This window comes from Drosophila pseudoobscura, chromosome X, assembly GCF_009870125.1.
Source record: "Drosophila pseudoobscura strain MV-25-SWS-2005 chromosome X, UCI_Dpse_MV25, whole genome shotgun sequence".
Classification (NCBI taxonomy): Eukaryota; Metazoa; Arthropoda; class Insecta; order Diptera; family Drosophilidae; genus Drosophila; species Drosophila pseudoobscura.
In genome coordinates this window covers 24693063-24720557 of record NC_046683.1, presented here as the reverse complement: position 1 = coordinate 24720557, position 27495 = coordinate 24693063, and the positions used below count along the sequence as shown (strand labels likewise).

General features: G+C 41.4%; 1 protein-coding gene and 1 long non-coding RNA gene across 6 annotated transcripts in view; one reads left to right on the top strand and one right to left on the bottom strand.

The window, feature by feature from the left end:
• Graf (GTPase regulator associated with FAK) overlaps positions 1-27495 on the top strand; it is a 256594-nt gene that overhangs the window by 192451 nt on the left and 36648 nt on the right. For 4 of the 5 annotated variants that reach the window (XM_033383662.1, XM_033383661.1, XM_033383663.1 and 1 more), the window contains one exon: positions 9595-10893. The exons of the other annotated variant lie outside the window; for it this stretch is intronic. In XM_033383662.1, the coding sequence (XP_033239553.1) occupies positions 9595-10893 (1299 nt within the window). The remainder of the gene's footprint in view (positions 1-9594; positions 10894-27495) is intronic. 5 annotated transcript variants of the gene reach the window in all.
• Positions 17069-17671, bottom strand: LOC26532173 (uncharacterized). The gene is made up of 2 exons (XR_001453477.2): positions 17562-17671; positions 17069-17501 (listed from the first exon to the last, which is right to left on the bottom strand). It is a non-coding gene; the product is annotated as an uncharacterized lncRNA (long non-coding RNA).

The following is a 27495-nucleotide window of genomic DNA, read 5'->3' as shown; positions in this document are numbered from 1 at the left end:
AACGTATCATGCATCGAGATAGGTAGTTCTTATAGCATTGAGCATTAAGAACTGAAAAGTTTGACCGAGCTATTACATAGCGAAAGTGAGAAGTAGGAGAATCCACTTCTTGAAATTGTTTATAAAGTCTTGATTTTAAGTTTTTTAGACTGGATAACTCTTTGGTAAACCAAGGGGGTTTTCCAGATCTAATCGGAAAAGAAAGCGGGACACAAGAATTAAAAAATGTGCCCAGAGCATTGCACAAAATGCTTGTGCCTTTTATGACATCAGTGCACAAGTACAAAGCGTACCAATCAAAATCCCTAATGAGGTTATTAAGCTTCGCAAAGTCGGCATTACGAAAGCAGCGGACACGTTCAGGTAGTCTACTCGACCGATCCAATACAGTTGGTCCAATATCTAGCGACACTTCGAAAGTAGGGTGGTAGGCGTCTTCAGGTATAGTAAGCGGAAAGGCCCGGGTTAACAACACTATGGTCGGATCCGATACAAAGCATAGATCAAGCAATCGACCCAAGGAATTTTTCACATGATTGACTTGAAACAGGGACAGGTCAAGAAAGCCGTCAACAAAGTCATGTCGTGACATGGGCACTAGAATACTAGACTCGTTTACCGAAGACCTAACAGTTCCTGGAAAGTTGAAGTCACCAAGAACTATCATATGATCTTTATCAGATAGCGAGGAAGAAACAGCGGTTAAAGCGGACAAATGCTGCTCATAAATAGAGATATCCGAAGAAGGTTGAATATACGAGAAGTAATGAATATAGCGAAAGCGGGAAGAATCAGTTTTACACACAGGAATTCCAGTTCCTGTTGAACCTGGACTGTGAAGTGTTCCGACGTGAAGATAGAGTCCACTGCAATCAGAACCCCTCCTGCATGTCGAGACGAACGGTCTTTCCTAAAAGTTGTGTACTGGCCTGTTAAAACCTCGGAACTAAGAATGTCCGGCTTTAACCAGGTTTCAGTAAACACAGTAACGTGGAAAGCAAATGCAACACGCGGTCGGAGTCAGTTTTTCGGCGGCGCACGGCTGAGTGACGGTTGGCACTTGCAGATCCCGCGGAGTGACCTTTTTGCGCCTCGGAGACTCATTCAGCAGTTTTAAACCGCTAAACTGAGCCTCCATGGCTAGGAGCCGATCGTATTGGTTTTTGAAACCAACGGTCAGCTCCTTAAAGCCAGTCTGCGTCTGCCTCATGAAAGATACCATGTCATTCTCCACCGCACGGCATGCCTCGCAACTGTAATGCAAGCCATTACGTTTGGCTATAGCATCACTCACGAGGCCAGAAAATCCAGCGCATTTTGCGTGCACTACGCTGTCGCAGAGCCAGCAGGGGACATTCGGCTGATCGTGGGTGATCTGCTTCTTACAGGTTTTTTTGGCACAGACCACAGCGTATTCCATTTTATTGTTATTTTTTTATTTACTCAAGAAAATTTACGAAAAAAAAAATGTCCAAAACAAACTGGTATCAGACCAATCAAGACAACGCTCAAAGCGGAATTGTTAAAAGATAAAAGCAGAGTGGAGAGCGGTTTAAGCGAGCGGTACTGAGTAGAGAGCGCTATTGCTCAGAAAGTTTAAAGAGAGAAAGAAAGAAAAGTTATTGAGGTTGAGGTGATAGCGGCAGAGTGATAAAACAACAAAAGCTACAAGACGAGAGACGAGAGCTGTAATGCAATGTAATTTACTCACGTCAACAACACAAACAGAACCACCCGACGCCGAACAATTTTAAGTTCAATAAATAATAATAATAAATAATAATTAAACACAAATCAAAGGGCATGCACTCGCGGAATAGAATAGGTTTCCAGATAGTAGGTGGATTAGGAAGGTATTTAATGTTTATTTAAGAAAACACCGGTTGTTTATGTAAAACAAAGGGAAAATATGCGGAGCGCAAAACAAAAACGCGTCTGATCTACGAAAGAGAACGAACGAATTATCTGGTATGTATGCCTTATCTGGTCTTTTGCCTCGGATCTTATGGTGGATCGAAACTGATCCACAGTAGCCAACGCCTGCATTAAGAAATGGGCGTGCTTGTGTGACTCTTTGTGCTGGAAGATTGCCCATGATCTGGTGCATCAGCTTTGGTCTAGCCTTGGTGCATCTAACACAGCTGTGAATGATGCTTCTAGTCATTGTCTTGTCATTGATGATCCAATATTGTTGTCTTGCAAAGGCCCTTAATGCCTGAGCACCACAATGCATGTTCTCCTCATGGAGTTCACGCAAGATCATTTTGACGATTGAACTGGGTGTTTTGCGTTGTATGGAAGTAGAGCTGTTCTTGTTTACCACCAACTCGGATGAGCTCATCGTCTACTAGGAAGGGGGATAGCGATATGATCGAGCTCTTTCTCACAGTCTTATAGCGTTGTAACTGTTTTAACTCTGCTGTAAATTTGACTTGTTGGATGGTTCGCAGGATTATAGTGCGGGCATGATTCAGTCCTCCTGCGGAGAGTGTCGTTGTAAGCGTAACATATATGCTACAATGCGTTGCAGTCTATAAAACGAGTTGCTATGTCTGCACGTATATAATTCGTCCCCAAGCGCGTTAGGTGCGATTGGCAAGCTTACATGTTTCGCCTTTCTCTCAAGATTGCTGCGTTCTATGATGGGTGCCTTCATCCATTTGTCTCGAGATCCATGCAGAAATAATGGTCGATATAACCACAAAGTGTGATCTACCAATCTGCTTGCTGCGATCCCCCGCGACAAGATATCGGCTGCGTTGTTGGCCGATGACACATGACGCCATTGTGACTGGTTTCTTATCGCCTGGATTTTCGATTTGCCACAAAGGTATGGTATATTGAGGATGATGCGTTTATCCAGGATAGGTGGAGTCACTCCAAAAGCATCCTGTCGGACTCGGTTTGTGAGTTCGGAACTAAGGACTGCAGCACACAGTTCTAACTGTGGTAGTGATTGTTTGGCTGTCGGCGCCACACGTAATTTGGAACAGAGAAGTCTTACTAACACTTGGTAATTTTTGTATGTATCGCGTGCGTATACTGCTGCTCCATATGCTCGTTCTGATGCATCTGCAAACGTGTGGAGTTCTTTGGTAACTGGAACTTTACCATCATAAATATGCCGGGGAATTTGCATCTTGTTCAATGTTTGTAGGTCTTCCCTGTATTCCTTCCATTCGTTTTGGAGTTGTAAAGGCAATTTGTCATCCCAATCCAGTTTGAGCTCCCAAAGATGTTGCATGAAAATTTTTGCTTTTACTACCACCGGTGCAAAGAGTCCTAGTGGGTCAAATATTTGGGCCAGTTCGGAACATACCACCCGTTTGGTGATACCAAAGACTATACAATACCAAGATGTTGCATGAGGAACAAATTCTTTTTCAATTTTCGTTTGACGCTTCATGGTACGGGCGCGATTCTCTTTTACGCTACCTTCGCCTCCGAAATGCTACTCGGCTTCGTCAATGCCTCGGTCAGCGTCGAGTCGGTGTGTCTCGAGAGAAAGAATACAAAAACAAAATATGAATCGTCTGCGTGCCGAAACCGTAGGGCAACGTGGTCGCTGATGTCTTTGGCGCGGCACAGTGGGGACTCAGCCGAAATAGTCAAAAAATTGTATGAGTGCTTTCGATAAATTTAATGTACGCATCTAATAGAGAATTTTCCAATCAAATTTTCAAGATAGTTTTAGTTTAGGAGATAGAAGCACTCAAAGTTTATATGTATATATGTAAGTACTCAATGCAAATATTTATTGAACTCATATTCACTAACTAATTTAGCAAGCTGAGACGGCCAAAGGTCCCACTGTGCCGCTCCAAAGACATCGGCGATCCGCGACCACCGCTTCGACGGTGCTGAGGCTCGAGAGCCCAGAATTGCCGAACAGACGAAACCAATGGGCAGCGGGGTCGCGGTAGAGACGAAGTACAGGCGAAAAGGGAATTGAAACCCCGCGCGCTCCCTCGTGCCTTTTGGGTTCTAATGTTAGGACCCGCCATAGAACAGCTCTTTGGTCGCTCATGCATACATCTTGGTATTGTATAGTCTTTGGTGATACGTGTAGCCTGGCCTTTTTGTGTCCGTCCACACAATTTGTCCTTCTTCGGCATCCAAATGAGACCCAGAGTCTTCACGCTGTAGTGCTTTAGTGTCTCTCCTAGCTTGACATCGCTTACGATATCCTCGTTGGGGATTCCTTGAAGAACTTGCTCATTGTTAGAGCACCACTTGCACAATTTGAATCCGTATGGTAGCAATATCTTATTTAGTTCTTGTCGAACTTGAATTACTTCTGGAATAGTGTTTGCTCCAGTTAGACAGTCGTTCACGTAGAAATCAGTTTTTAATGTTGTTGATCCTACTGGTAGTCTGTCGTTATATTTTGTTGCCAAGTGATCTAGACATTTCGTTGCTAGGAACGGAGCAGCTGTTGTCCCATATTTGACTGTTTTCAGTCGATAGTACCTGATATCTTCGGAAGGGTTGTTTCTCCAGTCTATTATCTGATGGAATTGATCCTCCGGGTTCATCCATACTTGTCGGTACATCTTTTCTTTGTCCGCTGTACCAACGTACTTATGAGTTCGAAATAGTAGCAGAATGGACATAAGTTCGCTCTGAACTGTGGGTCCAGCATGCAGAATGTCGTTCAAAAATTTCCCGCTTGCTGACTTACATGAGGCATCGAATACTACCCTAAGCTTTGTTGTGGTGCTCCCAGGTTTGAGTACACAGTGATGTGGAATGAAGTAGTGTTTTTAGGATGCTCCTTTGATGCTGGTACAATCTTCATATGTTCTAGACCTTTATACTCTTCCATGAAGTTTACATAACTCTTCCAAGTTTTTGTTGAGATGCGGCGCTCCAACTCTAGGAATCTTTTAGCTGCAGTTTCCAAAGACACCCCCAGGGCTGAAGGGTGTTCGGAAAATGGGAGTTTTACAATAAACCGGCCATCCGAAGCTGTCTGAAGGTTTTCTATAAAATGAGCTTCGCACTGTGCTTCTACTGGAGTGCGTGGTTTTTCTTCCGTCTCTAGATTTTCCAGAGTCAAGAATATTTCCATGAGCTCGTTGACTCGTTGATTGCACAAATGGATGAGGAACTGTGGGCAGACTTGACTTTTCCTGCCACAATCCATCCCAGTTTTGTATTTTGTAGCAACGGGCCTCCTATCCTTAGCTGCTGTTGATCTGGGAGCAGCAACGAATAGTAATGCTCGGCTCCGATTAGCATGTCGATTTTGCCTGGCTTATGGAAGTTTGGATCCGCCAGTACTTCAAAGCTTCAATTCTTTACGTAAAACCATTGTGAACGGATTTCATGAGCACATTTTTTCGTGCCCTGCTGGTCTTTGATTGACCTCCAATTCCTTCGATCCGTAATGTTGTGTCTTTTAGTTTGAGTGACAACATTGATGCCATTCGTTCAGAGATCAAGTTTATCTGTGATCCTGAATCTAGCAGTGCTCTGAAATTAGCAACCTGCCCGTTGTTGGCTTCTACAGCCACCTTTGCTGTGGCCAGTAGATTGTAACTATTGTTACTTGCTGCACCAACCGTCGGTGCTCTTGATTCGGTAGCTGCGCCCGATGCTGTTTTCAGATTTAGCATCGTGTTGTGCTTCTTGTCGCACTTGAAGCAGTTTCGACATGGGCATGCGTATGTTTTGTGATTCGTTCTAAAACAATTAACGCACATTTTTTGTTTTTGTACCCAATTTAGTCGTTCCGATGGAGACTTGGAGTGAAATTCTTCGCATCCGTAGAGCCAATGGCTTGCCTTCTTGCAGAATGTGCATAAAGGTTCTCGTGCTCTCCCTGTGTTTGCTGATGCACATGTCGTGCCTTTTGGCTCTCTCCTTGATGCTGGTGGCTTCTTACTGGTTCCTAGAACTCGAATTCTTTGCTCTAAGAACTGAAGAATCATGTCCAGCGCCTGAATGTCCTTTGAGCTTCTCAATGATTGCTCATACAAGGCCTTATTTGTAACATCCCGTTTGTTTCTAATAATGACAATCAATATTGGATCCCATGTAGATACATTGATGCCAAATGCCTTTAGTGATGCAAGGGATTCTATGGTTGTTATGTACACCTCTTTCAATGACTTTGGATCGTCATTAATTGTTTGATGATTGAGGAAGCGGTTCAGTACCGTATTTGAAACATCTCTCGGTTTGTTGTATGCGTCAACCAATATTTCCCAAGCGGCTTCATAATTTTCTTCCTTTAGATCGATATGTCGGATCAATCTTTCTGCCTCGCCGGTAACGGTGGTTTTAAGATACCACATCTTTTTCACCGTGTGCATGTTGGTTTCATGAACCGTTTATGAGAACAGATCGAAGAACTGGGTCCATTTTAATATATCCCCATCAAACTTTGGGATGCTGATGCGTGGAAGATGAACGTTGTCCGTGTTTGGTGTGGCTGATTTTGCCAATGATCTTTGTACCTTACTTTCCAGTGTTAGGTAGGCTTCCATGTCATATCCTCCTTCCACTGGATCCTCGTATTCCTCATGAATGGTGAAAGGGACTTCTTGTGCTTGAGTCCATAGTGATTTTATCAAATCACTTGATGTGCGTCCTTCCGCCTCTGTAAGTTATTTTAGATTGCGTTCTACGGACTCTACTATGGCCTGTTGTCGGCGACATAGTGAAAGCAATTTGCTGTAAGCCTTCGGGTACTTCTGGATCAGATCGCTTTCTTTAGGAACTACTGGAGGTTCCTCATAATCTTCTTTAGGGACAGTTTGACGTTCCCCACAAACGCTAGTTGTCTGTGATAGCTTGTCAATTCATTCGGTAAAAATCGTAACGTATTTCTTACATGATGTAGTGTTTGGAGTCATTTTTGTTGAAACGATTCCTCGCATTTTTGATTGCCGATATTTTGGCTTGAAAGTAAGAGGCCTTTTGCTTCCTTTCTTGGGGATCTCTTTTAAAGTTCCTAATGCACCTCGATATTTCCTCGCCAATATCTTGTTGCACATCCATTGCCATTATAGAGGGCGCCTCTTTGTCCTTTGTATATCCATTCTATCTGTTTGTATTTATTACTTTTTGACCCGTTAGGAGTGTTTTATTTGCTTTGCAGCTGGATACGCTCCGAATCGCAATCGTTGTCGGTCAGAAAGTAATAGTACAGGTGATGTATTGGATGGAGGGATTTGTGCTGTTTCCAATCTATGGAACGCACGAACAACAAAAATTATTTCCTCGATGGTAATCGAATTCTGTAGCTGTTTTTCTGTTGGCTGAAAACCTGAATATGTCAGATCTACCACAATGATACTTATTGGTAGGAAATGCTACCGTAAGTGTATGGCCTGGTGCAATTTTTATTGAAGATGTCCTGCTGACTTCTTCAATCTGATGTCCAGATCGAATCCTTTCACTGTATCTCGTCTGTCAGTTTGAAAGGATGGCCAAGGCCGGGGGTCACAAAATGTTAATGTGTATGTGTGTGTAGGAAGCTGGGTTGTATACGGTACATAAACCGTCCACAGTTTGGTCGTCGGAACTAGAACTTGAACCAGTTGGACTGCGGAGTGGGTATCCTACGGTGCGCAAAATAAAAATCTGAAGACACGGCGACAGCCTCTGATGTTTGCGATGGGAAAATGAGTGACAGGCAGTTGTGGTACTGTTTCTGATACTGAGTTTTATTGAACAAATGCATCTCCTTATATAGCTAGCAGTGGTACTCTTTTTCTTTGGGAAGGAACGCACAGGCTCCTTGTGAGTGTATTTTTAGATTGGGTCCACTTACTCTGTGCGGGGGTTACATTTCAGTGCATTTACTTAGGTACTTGGTGGGTTCGAGTTTACAAGTGCTATTGTCTTTTCTTTGTTGCTAATGTAATTTTCGTGTCGTCATATTCATTCTAAATATATGTCTGTGACTAAACAAATATTACTAAATAATTTTTTTTTTTCAAATTAGGAATTAGTTAATAATTTGTGGTAGCACGCACATTTATTACATATTTGACGCTATTGGGCATCCAATCGTATGAAACCTTCAGATATTCATCTGTTATATCCTTAAACCAAACACCTTATATAAATTCCCATAGCTCAACCATAGTTTGGTTCCGCTTTCTTATTTTGGCGGCCAAAAGGGCCTAAACATTCTCTATCGGATTGCGGTCGGTACTGTTAGATGGTCAATCTAAGGACTTACTGTCCACTTCCGTCTTAAACATGTTTATCTATCGTTGAAAAATAGTCAAAACAATTTGAATGCATTTTAAAAATAATATAGCGTCAAATAATCACTTACAGAGCGCGATCTATGATAAAATTCAGGATCGTCCTGAAAGATGGGATCTTCTCTCTCAGTAACTGATTACATACTGGACACAACTCCACTGCGAATAATTTCTTCATTGAATGCAAAACAATTCAGCATACCCTTAATCATAATTACCCTTAAACATACCCTTAATTCAGTTTTATATTTAGATGCGTATCCCCCATATTATAATATATGGCGAATGCTTTACGGTGGCAGAGATCCGAGAGTATGATTCGTGTCCACTCAGATTCACTCCAATTTGAATTTTCGTTAGACCAATTTAAGCGAGCTTTCTTCTTTCAACTATGCAGAAGTTGATTTTTGCCAGGTGTCCTTGTTATTAAATACGCCTCTTTTGGCCGACGAATAGATCGAGCCGAAATATCATCTGCAAAACGTTGCTTCAGTTCTGATGCTATCTTAACATTATATTTAAACCGATCCTGAAGCTCGTTTAATAATACAACGAACTTTCTATACCCCATTGCTAAGATTGGTTTCACAAAATATTAATTCATTTTACAATGAGTTTACGTTTAAGTTTACAAAAAACAAATTAACTTGCAGGAAAAAATTTAGTTTTGGTTGTAAAAAGTTGTTTTTCTATTTTAAAAACAAATTAGTGTACACTTTTGTTTAAAATTGATAAAGCGAAAACAAAAAATAATAATTAAAGAAATCGGATATTTGGGAAAACCTCATGCTGGTGAAGTCAAATATGCATGAAATTTCAGAGTGCGGCTTTTTTTTGTCGCTGGGTGTTTATTCTTGATAATCTGTCTGTCCGTCTGGCCCACATAGACTATAATATCTAGAGCAAGCAAATATTGTATTCAGACTCCTGTGAGATCCCACTAAATCAATTTTTTTTTCCAAATGCCCCGTCTCTTCCGCCCCACAATGGACGAAAATAGCCCAATTTGAAAATACGAGAAAACTAAAAATGCAGAATCGTAGAGGAGGACCATATCTAGCAGATTGCCGAATCTGTATCAGATCGGATGAATATTATAACGAGAAGAAAATAAATGAAATTGTGGTGACTACGCAACGCCTTCCTCGCGATTTCTCATTCGCTCTCTTTCACAAACTCTTCCTTGTACAGTGTGCGCCCTCTGGCGGAGGTGAGCAATGAATGAGTATCGGGTATAAATTTACAGTCGCGGCCCTAGCTGCAGCTCACAATGTTCTCCCCGTTAAAAATATATCCATCTATTTATAATAAGTTAAAACATATGAGTTATTTATATGATAATATAAATAAAAACTATAATACTTTTTTTTAGGGTTTCGCGAAAGTACGACAAGAACAAAATGTCTGTATTTAACCTTGGTGTAGTATTTGGACCAACATTGTTACGTCCGCTTGAAGAGACTGTTGCTGCCATACTGGACATTAAGTTCAACAATATTGTTATTAACATTCTTATCGATAACTACGAGCGGATCTTCAGGAATGACCCAAGCAGTGATGTGATGGTGCCTGATGCACCAAGTAAAATACACCACAGTAGCAGCAGTCCACCAATGCGTATGCCCCGAGCTTCTCAAACAGGCAAGGCAATTTCTACTGGTGGTGTGGGAGGCACTACCGGACGGAGCCCTATATACTCCCCACAGCAAAAGATATATAATTTGGCCAGCAAATCAAATTGCGGAGAACCAATCAACTCATCCAGTGTACAAAATATTCCAAACAATATGAGCTTTGCCACCAATAGCAATAGTGCCAATAGCAGTACACCTCCAGGGGGATCGATCGGAATTGGTGGGACCGACGGTAGCGGCTGCTCTGTTGCCCCTATGCATGTTTCAAATGGTGTTCGGGCAACCACAACAGGCAGCATCAAAAACCTTCACACATTAACACTAAGCGATATAAGTTCACGCCGGCCGACTGGCAGCTCCGGATGTACCACTAGCGAATGTGTGACTTTGCAGGCTCATCATACGGCACTCACAAACAGTATCAGTAATTTACGACATCCAGATTACGTATTGGCAACGGTCACTCCGGTATCGCAATCATTATCTAATAGCCACATTTATACGAACATTTCCAGTGTTAGTGCCAATTCTAGCAACCTTTTGAGTATGAACAATGTATCTCCGCCTACCGCAACTCGGAAGGAACGTTTAATGGGTAGCGGTGGAGGCAATGCTGCCAATGGACCACAACAGCATCCCCCTGTTCAGCTCAGCCATTTTGCTTACGGTCATAGTAAACACTATTCTCCATTGATGGCCGCTTCCACGTCGAGCTCCAATGAGAGCATGTGTGACTCGCTTTCTTCAAATAATGGAATGGGTGCCGCGATCGTATCAAACACCAGTAGCATAAACATAGGACATCATTTGAATACGAAGAACTTAAATGAATATACGCCATTTACGTCGCAGACGTCATTAATGTCTACACAACTCGGAGTGGCGACCGCGGCTCCATCCATTATAGGGGGCAACTTAATGGGAGTTAATATGAGCGGTGGTGGATCAACCAATGAAAGCTTTGACTATCCGCCAACTAAAATGCATCGTAATCGCGACATTAACCAAATAAAACGGGACCTGTCCACAGGAACGGCGTAAGTTTTTATAAATCTATATAGTAAACCTCATCCTCAAAACTAAACTTATTTTATCTGCAAAAAAAACATTTACATCTTTTTAAACTCTGGCACTCATAGTTTATCTAAATAGAATTTCAGTAAATATACAGTGTCAGACTAAAGTGTTCGCGCAATACATTTTCAGTTGACTGCTGTTTAAAAAGCATCCAACCAACTCCAATCGCAAGCTAAGTTTGAGAAAATATAAAAAGGGGTACAACTACTATAAGTGTAAGTTCTGAAGTAAATTCAAAAATATTCTGTTGAGATTTGGGCAAGGAGTGCTAAATGTACAAAATACCAATATTTTTAAACTTATTTTAGACCTTTCTACGTTTAAAAAGATGAAGAGAATAATGCAATAATCACCCAGACTCCGGTTTTCACTTTCACAAAAGTTATCGGAACGTTGCACAGTGGGCGAATTGCCTGATCTAGCGTGACGAAATACAAATTTTATATTTTTAAAATCCGCCAAATTTTTAATTCTTAGCGATATCAAAATTTTTATTTAGCAAATCGATAACATCAAAATTTATAAAGTCGACATCGTTGAACAGATGTCATTTATTCACATTTATTTTCGAACTTTTTTTCTGATTTGACAAGCTGAAGGTATGTATTAAAAGCATATGTCGCAAACGACGGTCAACAGTTTTTCCCTTTGCTGTCTCGTCACTGACAAAACCGAAAAAGATCACACACACACGGTCTCTCACTGAGCAGAACCCTTTTTGTCTCTTCGCTTGTGTTATGTGTCTCGGGCTATCGGTTGAGCCCGACACACGATCGTGTCTCACAATAACAACTTAGAGAGACACTTTGGTCAAGCGCTCACAGCAAAAGTGTCTTTAGATGAGCAGAACCAAAAAAGTGTCTGAGTAAAGTGTTTTTAGTTTTTTTCGTGCAAATGTTTAATTATTCATATTTTCCGCATCTTTTGTGCTATTGTATTGTAATATGTATATTTCTTTGCAAAATTGGCAAACGAACATTTTCGTTTTGCTTTTAACGATTCATTTTAAGCTCCAATAGTCAAACCGAAAAGAATTCACAAAAATTGATATGTAGTTGCCATAAGCTTCACACGTACAAGCACCCATACATACGCAAAAGACACTTTGTTCGTTTGCTCGCGACAAGATGCTCAGTAAAGAACAGGAACAAAAGAGAAGTGAAAAAATCGGTCTTTGCTTGAGCGAAGAGCGAGTTGAGAAAAAATAGATTTGATCGGGTCTTTTCAGTCCATTTTCTCAATGTGTCCGGCACTGAGAGGTTTTTATCAGACACGCCGAGCTATGTTATATACACATGTCTTATTCTTATAACTATAATTTCATTATTATTGCTATTCTACATTCTTATATAGGAGTTGTATGGAACAACGTAAAGTCCTCAGAAAGTAAAGTCTCTCTGTATAGTAAAAATATTTTATATTTTTATATTCTCAACTCGGGAAACACGAAGTGTATAAACGTAACAGCTGGTGTCAGAAGAGCGATTTTTGAGAATGGTTAAATACAGAGAGTTAAAAGTTGAGCAGTTGAAGAGGTAATTGGCTGAGCGGGGCTCACCGACGAGCGGTTTGAAAGCCTAACTGCAGCTGAGGTTGGAAACTACAATGGAGAGAGCGGGCCTCAATGTTAAGCATTATGTATTTTTGGATGAGCAAGGCTTGAGGTAGACAGTGGAGGAGAAGCAGCCGACGGCGGACAATGGTCAATTTATGGAGATGATGCTGCAGATTACGGATCAAGGCGAGGTGGTAAAGGGTCAAGGGGACCAACAGCAACAGGCGATGCTGAAAATGAAGACATAAGCAAGAAACAGATGATGCAAGGTGAGCTAATTAAGGATCATGGGAAAGCCCAGTCACAGAAATTAGAAGCTATGGTATAACAGATCCAAGAGAAATGGGCGAACATCGACAAAAAAACTCCAGAATAACTCAGAAGCAGTTCAGCATTTAGATAAAAAGATCAAATAAGAGATCACACGTCTTGACGAAGAAATTCGGCAAGTGAAAAATCGTCTCGAAGATCTGCTCGAGGACCGATTCCATCAATTGAAATTAGGTTTTCCTGTCAACAACATAACAGCCAAACCGAAATTCGCTACACCTAGTTTGGATGGCACAACAACATTTGGGTTTTTATGACACAATTCGACATGTCAGCGTCGAGGAATAGTTGGACGAAAGCTGACCGCACGGCCGCTTTGGTGCTTTTCTAGAAGGGTCTTCCTGCTGAGGTGCTACAATCGATTACCGAAGCAGATGCATAGATTGAAATACGAGGCTGTTAAGCGTGGCCTGGAGCGTCGATATGGAGGTGACCACATGCGGAAAGTTCATCGCTTGGAGCTGAACGGCAGATTACAACGTTACGGAGAATCTTTTTAAGAGTTCGGGACAGACATAGAGCGACTCTCACAACTGGCATACAATAATGAAGCAACCGACTTTCTGGAGAGATACAAGCCAATGGTTTTATGGACGGAATGAGGGATACAGACACACGCCGCGCAATGAGAGATGAAGAGAAGAGCGTTCGTCCATCACTGAAAGTGCATATTTCATGGACTGAGGTGAAATATGGTAAACGACTGATAAGAAACCAGGGACATACAGAATTCAACGAAATTCATCTGCAACAAAACAGGACATAGTATGGCGAGACTGTGTAGTGATCGACAAAACACGGTGCTAGATTCCGGGAGCTGAAAGCATCTCCAGAGTTTGGAAATCTCACAGGCGTAACGGAAGAAAACTAATGTTTATTGGGAAAAATTACAAAGAACCTTGGAATAGCGAATCTAAATAATAAACAATTTCTTTGTAGCTGATATCATGGACGACATCATAATATGAGTAGATTTTATGACCCATTATGGTTTTACACTGCACTTGAAGAGTTTTGAGATATGGGAATGAACAATTACCTATATGCGAAAACGGCGAAAACGGGTACGTGAGAAGGATCTACAAAGGATCGCAAAAGGAGATGACAAAGAAATAGATCGATATTGCGGGCTGTTCAGCTGCCTCGTGCATTCAGGAAGAAAAGTGCCCGCCAGGTGAAGAAGGCAGAAGAATCCTCTTTCACGCAGAATACTAGTGATACGGGGGACGGCAGCACATCAAACGTAAACAGTTCAAAATAAAAAGAAGCTAAGCATTTATCAACGACGTTAAATCTTCGGAGATCCAGTTAGAGCTTGAGGGCCAAAAGAAACGGAGTCGACTACGAGAAACGTTTGTTCACCACTCTCACCGGCAGCCAGAGGATGCAAATCCTCTCGTCAACCCGCCTAAACGGTCGACGCACGAAGACAACTGGAGGAGGTTTATTTTCCGGATCGGACCACCATCGAAGAGACTTGAAAATTGTTCGGAACGAACAAGATTACGCGGAGGGCAGCGTAACACATGGGAGATTAAGTATGCTGACTTTTGTTGTCATGCCGGATTATACTTGAAATATGCAGTCTTAGCTCGGAGTTTTTTGGAACTCTTTGTACAGTAAAAATACTCTGTTTTTATATTCTCAACCCGGAAAATACGAACTGTATAAACGTTACAGTATTCAGGCAGGCTCCGTTTTTCAATTACTTTTGCGGATTAAGTTTACAGCCAAAACGTTTCGTTTTAAGGTTCTTCAGTTTTTAAATGTTTTTGCTGTTTGAACCAAAACGAAAATTGTTGTTGCCCTAGCCAATTTTTTCCGAGCCAAATTTAAGGTTGGGTTGATATAAAATTATTTATAAAGAAAGCAAATGTGAAAAACGGAGCTTGGCTAATTATATTACATTATAGAAATACTAAATAAAAACCATAGACCAGGTGGTTCCAGGTGCGCTATAGTGTCGTGCTTGCAAGGGTACGTCTCTTCAAGTTTTCCAGAAACAAAATCTTCGGTTTATGTGTTTTGTAATGTAATCTAAGTCTATTTGCGTATTTGCAATCTACACTTTGAAAATATTTTGGCAATACAAATTAAAATCAATTTCAATTATACAATTCCCTAGACCACCGACTATAATGCGTTTAATTTACGGATGATGAAGACGAAATATAATTTTTTTACTGCTTTTAAAAAAGAATCTTTAGCAGTAAAAAATAATTTGTAATTTGACGTAGACTTAGAAAGCATCCGTCGCCGTCGAGCCCGTTGTTGATATTCGTATATATTCGTTCTGATGTGCCTACGCAGAATATTGAATTTTGTCCGTACTACTTAAAAGAGACGCAAAATGAATTACTTTACAAAAATATGTAAAAAAGAAGGAAAAATTCAACTTTATAGAAAGAAGTTACACTTGTTGCAAACTTCATTAAGGGGTGAAAAATATAGGAAGCTAATATATTCCAAAGAGTCCAAAAATCGAGGTAACATATTTCAAATGAAAGATAAGAATTACAAGATATCGAAAAATTTAAACGCGGTATCCAAAATGATTGTTAAAAATTCTTCCTTCCTGGTAGGATGTTGAAAAAATAATTGCTCACAGCACACATTTTTATTCTTCCAAAGCCTATGATTTTAGGCGAAATGAATTGATGCTAAATTTTCCGTCTAAATCATCTTTGGGTAGGTGGACGCTTATGGAACACTTTGTTTACAATATTTTCAAAAATGTATGTTTTAATTTTTGATGAAATCTCAACAAGAAAGGTCCTGCATTAAAATTCACACCGAGATGAATTAGAAGGGTTTGTCGATGATGGTATTGAAAAACCCGTCTACTGTGCAAGCAAATTTCTGTATTCATGGTTAGGGGCATCTATGTGAATTAGAAGTATGTTTCAAGCTATTTTTCAAAATCCTCTGGTGTGACTTCTTTGAAATTAAAAGAAACAATCGAAAGCAATATTAAAGCCGCTCATAAATTGGGGCTTAATATTAGAGCAATTGAAGGCAACTAATGCTCAAATAACCGGTGAGCCTTTAAAAATTATGCGTCGAGCGTGACAACTCCATAAGGTCATACAATTTCTCTCATCTATGATGTAACACATATGATAAAATCTTCACGAAATATCTTAATATAAAATTGTATAAAAAACATATAAACCCAAATTCTTTTGAATAGATCAAAGTGAAATATGTTACAGAAGTATTTAGCCACACGATGTCCCCTGCAATCAAATTTTCAAAAAATTAATTGAAAGTAACAATATTGATGATTGCAATGAAGTTGCATATTTAACTGCTATTTTCTTCGAAAGTGTAACAAAAATGTTTGATTGCTTAAACAGCAATAATCCAGGAGGTAGAAACCCAATGACGTCAGCTTTACAATAAAATAAAAATGTGGAGAAATACATTATCGAAACTAAAGTATTTTGAGAAGTGTAGTTATCCCAGCAATGTATTTTATATTGATGGACTTAGAATTTCAATACTATTGCTTGCACACGACATATAAAGTGAAAATTCAAATTATTACTTTTGGATTTTGTCGGAATCAAGATGCATTGAAGAACCGTTTTTATCTAATAACTCTTCGAATTCAACGCAATAATTTCAAAAATGTTGTCAGCTCAAAAAATAAAACTGGGAATTGTAAGCCGGATGATGACCACATGTTTATCAATGTGATTAATGAGCCAAAGCGAGAAATGGAAGCCGAAAGAGTTTGCATTACAAAATTAATAATAATAATTTATAATAATATCCGAGGTTTGGGTTTCCCCAAATGTTATTCGTCTAGTTGTTTTTATACCTGATACTCAAAATGAGTATAGAGATAGATAAAGCCATGTCTGTCTGCCCGTCCGTCTGTCCGTCCCTATGAGCGCCTAGTGCTCAAAGACTATAAGAGCTAGAGCAAGGACATTTTGTATCCAGACTTCTGTGAATTGTCAATCTTATAAGTGAATCTCAAAACTCTGCCCGCCCCACATAGGACGAAAATCTGTGGCATCCTGGCTCTGTCTCTCTCTAACACACACGTTACATGGTCGGCTTTGCCTATCGCTAAAAGGGAGCGCCTAGATCTCACAGACTATAAGAGCTCTTTCTCTAGAGCTCTTTCTCTTTCTCTTGCTAGAGTAACCGAATTTGGTACAAACACACCTGTGATATCAAACCTGTAAAAGTGTATTTCGAAACTCCTACCCACCCTCTTGCGCACACACAAAGAGCGAAAATCAGTGGCATCCACAATTTGGAAGATACGGCAAAATTAAAAACGCACAATCATAGAAAATTACCAAATGTAACAAATTGCCTAATTTTGATCAGATCGGATTATTATTATAGCCAAAAGTAACAAATCAATTTTCGGTCGCTACGAAGCACCCGACGACACGTTTGAACTGATTTTCTGTCTCTTTCGCACATACTTTTTTCGCTCAATGTACCGTCTGCCGGGGGAGAGGCATACTGACTATGTATCGGGTATAACTGTGGAGTTGCGGTGGCAGCAGCAACTCACAACGTTCCCCGTTGTTTTTGGTTGCTTTCTTAATGGATTGGCAAAGTGTTTTTGATGAAATTCGTCGTCAAATCTACTGACAAATCTTGGCCCCGACCCATTTTGTCCACGCTAAACCAAATCCAGGAGCAAAACGAACATCAAAACTAAGAAAAAAACAAATCACATAGTAAGAGAAGCAGTACACAAAAAGAAACACCGATTACCGTTGGATTTTTTGCATTTTCCGAAAATGTGTCCGAATAATTGTGATATGTCTGTGGACTTCTGTGATATGTCACTGTTACAAGTATATTTCAAAACTTCGCCCCGCCTACTTTCGCCCCCGCAAAGGGCGAAAATCTGTATATCTTCGCTGACGGGCAACTTTTCTCCGCTGGAGGACATCTTATATCCGCTGGTGGAAAACTTATCTGCGCTGGCGCACAACGTATCTCCGCTGGCTGACTGCTTATCTCCGCTGACGGACAACTTTTCTCCGCTGGAGGAGAAACATAAACATTTTATACACGCTGGCGGAAAACATATCTCTGCTGGCGGAAATTTTGTATCCACTGGCGAACAGTTCTTCTCAGTTGGCGGACATCTTATATCTAGTGGCAGAAAACTTAGTGGAAAATTAGCACTACACTACTAAGAAAGTAAACATGCATTCATAATACATTTACGAATACCACTACAATTACTAATTACTAGAAAGGTGAGTGAGGATTAGTAATTTAATAAGAGGAAGAGAATTAGTGGTGGATATAATATGGTAGAGGGAATTATAATCCGAGAATAATACCCTAAACGGTTCATGCAAGGAATAAAATTTCTAGTAAGTCCAATAGGAATCGTGAAGTTTATGCGGCTCAACAGATCAGGGCTGTCTATGTCACCCCCGATCAAGTTGTGCATAAATATCACACCAAGCATTTTTCTACGGTTAACTAAGGATGGGAGGTTTACTAATAGTAGTCTACTAGAGTAAGGTGGAAGTCTCACACCCGCATCCCAGCTAAGGCCCCGCAGAGCAAAAAGTAAAAAGTTGTTCTGTACTGATTATATACGGTCCTGGTGTACTTTGTACTGAGGGCACCATACACAGGAGCCGTATTCTGAAATTGGACCAACTAGCGAGGTAAATAGAGGGGTCGTGTTATATAGGGGTCGTCAAATTCATTTGACCACCTCTTTATAAACCCAAGCACGCCCATGGCCTTATTTACCATGGTAGAAATGTGTTCGGAAAACTTTAACTTGGGGTCTAACATAACACCCAGATCATCCACCAGTGTAATTCTCTCAAGAGAACCACCAACTAGGGTGTAGGGAGCCAACAAGGGGCTAGAACGATGAAATGTCATAACTTTGCATTTCGAGGCATTAAGGTGTAACAAGTTTGCACAACACCATGACTGAAAGCTATTGAGATCGGATTGCAAGCGAGAATAAAATGAAATGTCCTTGTACTGGACACAGAGTTTAACATCATCCGCATACATAAGTACTCGAGAATATGATAATACCGAAGGCAAGTCATTAATAAAGAGTGTAAAGAGTAAGGGGCCTAGATGGCTGCCCTGTGGTACTCCCGAAGAAACCTTTACTGGTAAAGAGAGGGAGTTTTTGAAGAGGACTCTTTGAGACCTAGAACAAAGATAGCTAGAAATCCCTCTCAGGAGGTTTGGCGGAAACCCTAAAAGGTCAAGTTTATGTGCTAAAAGGGAATGGTTTACAGAGTCGAATGCTTTACTAAAGTCGGTGTAAATAACATCCGTCTGTAAGTTACCTTGAAAGCCTTTAATAATGAAAGAGGTAAACTCTAACAAGTTCGTGGTGGTTGACCGCCGCCTTATAAATCCATGCTGAGTTGGAGATATAAGTGACTTGCAGAGATGTTGCAAGTTCGGAGTTAAAACCTTCTCAAACAATTTGGGAATAGCGGATAACTTTGCTATACCTCTATCATTTTTTGCATCAGACTTGCTATCTTTTTTATGGAGAGGAATTATAAATGATTCCTTGCAGATCGGGGGGAAGCAAGAAGAATCAATGGACAGGGTGAATAGTTTAAGCAAGAGTCCACTCAGTGCCTCGGCGCAGTACCTGAGTGCACAACCTGGAACCCCGTCTGGACCCGGTGAAAACACCGGCTTAACTAGTCGAAGATCATGAAGTAAAGAGCATTCATTTGAACTGAAAATTCGGACTGAAAATGCCGTTTGCCTTCGGTAAACCGTATGGGTACGGATGACCAGAGTAGCTTTCCTCAGAATAGGTGGTTTGTAAAAATTGGGCAAAAAGATCGGCAATTGCCTGATCATTATTTGCCGACGTATTACAAAATGATAGTGAGGATGGGTGTGCGGACATTCTGCGCTTACTGTTTACGAAGCAGTAAAACTGCATCGAGATAGGTAGTTCTTATAGCATTGTGCATTAAGAACTGAAAAGTTTGACCGAGCTATTACATAGCGAGAGCGAGAAGTAGAAGAACCAACTTCTTGAAATTTTTTATAAAGTCTTGATTTTAAGTTTTTTAGGCTGGATACCTCTTTGGTAAACGAAGGCGGTATTCCAGATCTAATCGGACAAGAAAGCGGGACACAAGAATCAAAAAAAGGGCCAAGAGCATTGTAAAAAATGTGTGTGTCTTTTATGACATCAGTGCACAAGTACAAAGCGAACCAATCAAAATCCCTAATGAGGTTATTAAGCGTCGCAAACTCGGCTTTACGAAAGGAACGGACACGTTCAGGTAGCCTACTCGACCGATCCAATAGAGCTGGTGCTATATCTAGCGACACTTCGAAAGTAGGATGGTAGGCGTCTTCAGGTATAGTGAGTGGAAGGGCTCGGGTTAACAACACTATGGTCGGATCCGATACAAAGCACAAATCAAGCAATCGACCCAAGGAATTTTTCACATGGTTGACTTGAGAACCCCTCCTGCACGTCGAGACGAACGGTCTTTCCTAAAAGTTGTGTACCGGCCTGTTAAAACCTCGGAACTAAGAATGTCCGGCTTTAACCAGGTTTCGGTAAGCACAACACTATCCCGGAAAAGAATGCTGAGCTTACTACGCAAGCCTCTAACATTCTGATACGTTACTAAAAGAGAAGTTAGTTTGGGGGGCCTATTGTTCTTCTTAGCCTTAAACTCCTTCACCACCAAATGCTCCGGCCAAAATTTGGCGGAGCAAATGGTGTCAAATTGAGTTGGGGAGATGCTTATCTTAAACGAGGCTATTTCCCTGGCATAAGAGAAGTTGAATTTCTCCACCTTTAGCCGTGGGCTTTAATTTTGCTTTGAATAAAAGCAATTACATCATTAGATGTGAGGTCAGGGGCCAGCCGTGAGACAAAAACTTGTCGTTTTGGTGGGACTCCCACCAGTGGTTTGGGCACCACAGGCCTAGTACCTGTGGTGACAATATCCCGAGGTCCGGAAAGTCTATTTACTGGTGGGATCGGGATAGACCGGACAACTAGCGAACTTGCGGACACCACGGATTAGGAGCCGATCGTATTGCTTTTTAAAGCCAACGGTCAGCTCCTTAAAGCCCTTCCGCGTCTGCCTCATAAAAGCCACCATGTCATTCTCCACTGCACGGCATGCCTCGCAACTGTAATGCAACCCATTACGTTTGGCTATAGCATCACTCACGTGGCCAGAAAATCCAGTGCATTTTGCGCGGACTACGCTGTCGCAGAGCCAGAAGGGACATTCGGCTGATCGTGGGTGATCAGCTTCTTACAGATTTTTTTTGGCGCAGACCACAGCGTATTCCATTTTTATTATTTATTTATTTACTAAAGAAAATTTGCGAAAAAAGAAAGAAAATTTCCAAAACAAATTGGTACCAGACCAATGTGCTAGACAACGCTCAAAGCGGAATTGGTAAAAAAAAATAGAGTAGAGTGGAGAGCGGTTATATCGAGAGGTACTAAGCAGAGAGCGCTATTGTTCAGAAAGTTTAAAGAGTGAGAGAGAAAGAACAGTAATTGAAGTTGAGGTGATAGCGAGAGTGTGATAAAATAACAAAAGCTGCAAGACGAGAGACGAGAGCTGTAATGCAATGTAATGTACTCACGGCAACAACACAAACACAACAAGCCGACGCCGAAAAATTTTAAGTTCAATAAATAATAATTAAACACAAATCAAAAGGCATGCACTCGCGGAATAGAATAGGTTTCCAGATAGTAGGTTGGATAGGGAAGGTATTTATTGTTTATTTATGAAAACACCGGTTGTTTATGTAAAACATAGGGAAAATATGCGGAGCGGAAAAAAACGCGTTTGATCTACGAAAGAGAACGAACGAGTATAATTTTTATATAATTTTGATACATTTAAGTTTTTTTTTTTTAATGTTTAAAATTAGTAGTAGTAATATGGATCCTCATAATGAAATAAAAATTGTTTGTTAAGGTTAACTATTTTTCAAGTTATTTTTAAAGAAAGTTGGTGTGGAAATAGGGTGTCCGAATAAATGTTGTACTGACTGTATACTTTATGGTCGGTATAAAGATAAAATATTTACGTTTCGACTGTTACATCAGTAAGAACGCACATACTAAACTAACTAAAGTGTGTTAAAATACGTGTGCACTCACCAAACGAGAATTCACAGCCGGAGCAATTTTAACCCAGAGACAAAGCGATTGGAACCATGAGCCAGATCCAGGTCCAGGTCGCTGGGTCCCAATTGTCCACAAATTGTATTCAGGTAGTTTTTACTCGATTTGACGCCTCTATGTGTTCTTTGCTTAGTGTTTACACCTAATCCTACATATGTACATATGGATAAATATATACCACCTAAATATATACACACGATTTTGAAATAACACGGTCTGAAAATCAAAAATTTTATTACACGGTTTTACTCCATTTAACACGGTTTAAAATAACACAACACAAATAAAAAAAAACAAACACAGCGCACAAACAGCTAGAAACCAAACGAAAACAAGAAAGAAAGAACAAGTACATATTGGTTTTTGATACTTTGATACTTTGGAGTCATTGATGCCTGGAAAAAGTGTTCTATTAAAGATTGCATAACACATACTGCTTTAGCAATATCAGATTTAAGACTATCTACCTTAAACGCATGTTGGAGACAAATTTGGCCAGAATGTGTTAAAAGTAAAAATCATGTGGATCCAAACACAAACGAATATCCCAATTACATTGGCACACCAAGTTGGTGGAAGGGTTTTGATGACTTGGTATTCGATGAAATTGATGAAATGCTGGTTGATAAAACTTTTAGCGAAGACGAAAGATTGCATTTTGCCTCAGAGATTGCTGCTTCTATAGAAAGAAGTGATAGTGAAGAACGTGTTAAACTTACTGCAAATTTATTTCAATGTCGAAAGAGCTGCACAATTTCACCGTGAGCTTAATTCTTGTATGGATCGTTACAAAGAATTATACAAAGAGGTAGAAAAAAATGGCCAACAACGGCACATAGCAGAGTTCACTTTTAAATATTTAGATGCCAAACGAGTAAGAAAAACTCCAGTTCAAAATTATTCCAGCGATGAAGCCAGCGAGTTCGAATAACTGATGATGCAATTAAGCAATTAAATTTATGTTCCTGAATTTATGATTAACATTTAAATTTTGATTAAATTTATTTTTACCTTAAAAATTGAATAACCTACTCTTTTTGTTAATAACAAAGCTGTTTTACATACATACATTATTGTTTTTAGTTACTGAACTTGTCATACCTAATGTACATTCCATATTTTTAAGCTCCGAGTGCACATCTTTTCTTGCTTTAATAACGACGCTTGTGTAAATACATATTATATATGTGATTTAATAAAGTAAACATAAATACTTGTTCTTAAAAAATCCATAAGGAACCAATCACCTATTTTTCCATATGATCAATGTATTTTTTACGCTTTTTTTTACACGGGTTTTCCAGGAACCAATCTACCGTGTAAAAACAGAATTAGGTGTATTTTGTGAACTATCAATGCAATCCGACGTGTTTGCTAAAAACATTTTTTATACTCAAATTTATTTTACCAACGTTTCCTAATTTTTTCCCTAATTTTAGGTTCCTAAGTTGGTTATGAATTAGTGGACTGTATAATCGTTTATATCTTGAGCTTATTTATTATTTATTGATTATTTAATATTGGTGGTTATAGTACAATTATATTACAAGAATAGCGGGGGGTTCGATTCTGCGGCGGTACAAACTATGCGTGCGGGCGGCTTCGTCTAGAAGTTTCTACTGCATCAACTCCGCGAAAAGAAGTCGAGCAAAAGGGAATTGAAAGATCACGCGATAAGACTCGACGCGACGGTCTCAATGCAAAACAACGGAACGCATCGCTGTGTGCGTGTGCAGCTGCGGGTCTGGCCATGCGTGTGAGAACATTACAGCTATGTTCTGGACCCGAGAAAACAACAACACAGCTATGCGCGTAAAAATAGTTACTTAGGCGGTGTACTACAATCATGAGCGTGTAAATAGGTCAATCGCAATATACATGAACATTGAATTAAAAAACTACAAGGCTCATTTCTCACCATACCGGCCCCCCTGAACGACTGTTCAGAACAAGGGAAGCACAGCAAGTTTGGTAATAGGCCTCTTGTACACTCCTCGGGCGGTTTTGACGGTGACCACTCGAACCCTCTCGTCTTGGCCAGGATGAACTTCGGTGATTCGCCCAAGCAGCCACTTGCTAGGCGGTTGATTTGGCTCCTTCAGTACCACAAGAGTGTCCACGGTTATGTCGTTGGACTCCTGCTGCCATTTCGTGCGAGGTTGCAAGGAAGTAAGGTATTCCAGATTCCAACGTTTCCAGAATTTTTGAACCTTGGCTTGCAGTTGTCTCCAACGCTGCAGTCTGTTAATGTTGACGTCTAACAAGGACGGCTCCGGCACCGACATGTGAGGTTGACCTGTAAGAAAATGAGCGGGGGTAAGGGGATGCAAGCTGTGATCGCTTGGCGCGCACAGTGGGCGAGAGTTGAGTAACCCTTCAATCTGAGTTAAAATTGTTGAATATTCCTCGAAGGTTAACGCACTGCTACCAATTACTCGGCGAAGGTGGAGTTTGATAGATCGTACGCCTGTTTCCCAAAGACCTCCAAAGTGCGGGGCAGATGGCGGAATGAAGTGCCAGTTGATGTCCTGACTCGTCAGAAAATTAGCAATTTCCTCGTCTTGACTTTGAGATTCTGCTATCCGTTGCATCTCCGTTAGTTCCTTTCTGGCTCCATGGAATGTTGTGCCATTGTCCGAGTACAAGTCGGATATAGGACCACGTCGAGACCAAAAGCGTTTGAAAGCGGCGATAAATGCAGGAGTCGTCAAATCACTGACGAGCTCGATATGAATTGCTTTGGTGGACAGACAAACAAAGATGGCAAACCAAGCTTTGCCAAACTTCGGTGTCCGACCTGCTGATGTCTTGATGGTAACTGGTCCAGCGTAATCCAATCCAGAATGTAGAAAGCAGCGGGTGGGCTGAACGCGAAAGGCGGGAAGATCAGCCATGAGTTGTGTACTCGTTCCTTTGCGCTGGAGGAAGCATATCTTGCAGTTGAATACAATTTTGCGGACTATGTTACGGGCTCCCAGGATCCAATACTTCTGTCTCAACGTGTGAAATATAAATTCGACTCCAGCGTGTAACGATGTGACGTGCTGGTGTCTAGCTATTAAAACAGCGACTGGTGATTCCTTTGGAAGAAGGATGGGATGTTTTGCGTCATAGGTTGTCATCGAATTTCCAATGCGTCCTCCCACGTGCAGAATTCCTTGGTCGTCAACAAATGGAGTGTAGTGAATCAACTTGGATTTTTGAGAAAGGGCTTGTCCAGTGCTCAGCTGTCTGTACTCCACTTGGAAGAACTCCATCTGGACATGTTTGATTACCCTAGAGCGGGCATATTGAAGCTCCCATGACGATAAAAATTATGACAGGCGGTCCTTGCAACGAAGGCGATGTACGAACCGAAAGCAATAGCTAAGTGTCCGCAAGAGATGTGACCAGGAGGAAGCTTTGTTGATCATACAGTTAAGATCATCTCCTTCATTGGAAATGTGTAGATTAACTTGGGGCTTGACCTTTACTTCCATCCGCTCAGCGTCCTCAGTCGACAGTGCGAACTTGGCCTTAGCAGGTAGCCAAGTGCGATGTGATTGGGAAAGCCACGGTGGTCCATTCCACCACAGTTGATGTTCTACCAGATCCTTTGGTAGAAGTCCGCGTGATGCACAGTCCGCGGGATTGTCCTCAGTGCGAATGTGGGCAGCTACGTGGCAGCAGCTACGTGGGCAAGCTTCTAGAATCTCAGCCGTGCGATTACAAACATAAGTGTTCCAAGTCCGTGGGGGTGATGAGAGCCAATGTAGTACAATTTCGGAGTCTGACCAACACGAAGTATCGAGCCGTGGGATGGAGATAGGTTTGATGGGTGCCACCCGGGTTTTTGCGGCGATCAGTGTTACAGCGTAGTAATTATTGACTCTCACGCGACTGTAGATGACAGCGGCGTATGCATGAGATGACGCATCGGCGAATCCATGCAGCTCCGTTGCTTGAAGTGGCGAGGATAGGTAGCGGGGTATGCGACAGCTTTCCAGTAAATGAACTTCGGCTACAAACTGTTGCCACCGTGCGCATAGCTGCGCGAGTAGTGGATCGTTCCAGTCGACCGAGCTCAGCCAACTATAAATGTCCTGTGGCAGTGTGGACCCCATCGGAGGGGCAGATTCCTTGAACGGGTATTGGACGATGTACACGCCATCGTTTCTGCGGGCGTGCGTATGAACGAAGTGTTGCTCAGCGGGATCACTAGCATCAATGGTAGCGTCACTTGGTTGAACTCGTTCCATGTCCATGAACGATCGAACCAAAGTGTCCAGATCCTCGTGCGCGTGATGTGCTAGTGCGTGGTTGTGAGCATCACTACTGAGATGGTAGCTGCCTGTAATGACCCAACCAAAATTAGTGTGAAATGCAATAGGATATTCAGAACCAAACTCTTTGCGTTGTCCAGTGTAAAGGTTCCAAAGCTGATCAGCTCCTAAGATCACGTCGATTTCGCCTGGTTTACCAAATGTAGGGTCCGCTAAGTGTAGATCACGAATTCTTTTCCACATCGGTGTGTTAGACTCGATCCTCTGGGCTGGAATCGAGGAGGTTAAAGTGTTCATAATCAGACTTGTTACCACCACTGAGGCCGAGCATGTGCGGGAGAGCAGCGTGAATGTGGCGCGACCTCTAGTAACCCCAGCTGGATTTGCGCCTAGACCAACCACTGGTATACGAGCGTGGGTGCGCGGCAAACCAATTCGTTGAATAAATGATTCGGCGACCATCGTTATAGTCGAACCAGTATCCAACAGTATCCTGCAGGTGGTCTCGTTGCCCCAGGAGTCGACTATAGTGGCCAAAATCGTTGGCAATATGGCCTGACTCTTGGCCACGAATTTCCACTCCAATGTATGATGGCTGACCACGGCAGGATCAGCGTCAGCAGGGAAACTGGACGAGCGGACGGGTGAGTCAGCGGAGTTATTGACATCAGCGGAAGCCGTGACAGAGCGTATGTCCTCTGCATGAACAAGAGTGTGGTGCTTCAGCTTACACAGACGGCACGTGTTTGTGGAATTACACTTCTTGACTTGATGAGATCGGCTTAGACAATTGAAGCACAAATTACCATCCCTTGCGAACTTGCGGCGGTCCACAACATCCAGAGCCTTGAATTGAGTGCACGCATAAAGACTGTGTTGCTCGTGACAATATACACAATCACGAGCAGACGTATTTGGCACGTCCACATGATGAGAAATTGCACGACGTTTATTCAGCACCGTGTGTGTATCCTGGATTAGCTTTGGATCTTGACAAGACTCAAGTGCATCGCAACGGGCGAAGACAAAGCCGAACAGGTCATTTATGGTCACATTTTCCTTGCACGATTCACTGGAGGTGGCCCACGCTTCCTTGCATTCCGGGTCTAACTTTGAGAGCAAGATATGGATTAGACACACATCGCGGCTGTCGCAGCTCAGCGCATGTAGACCACGTATACTTTCGTCAGCGGTGTCGACTATCTTACGCAACTCGGCGATGTTTGAACCCTTTGCGGTTGGCAACGAA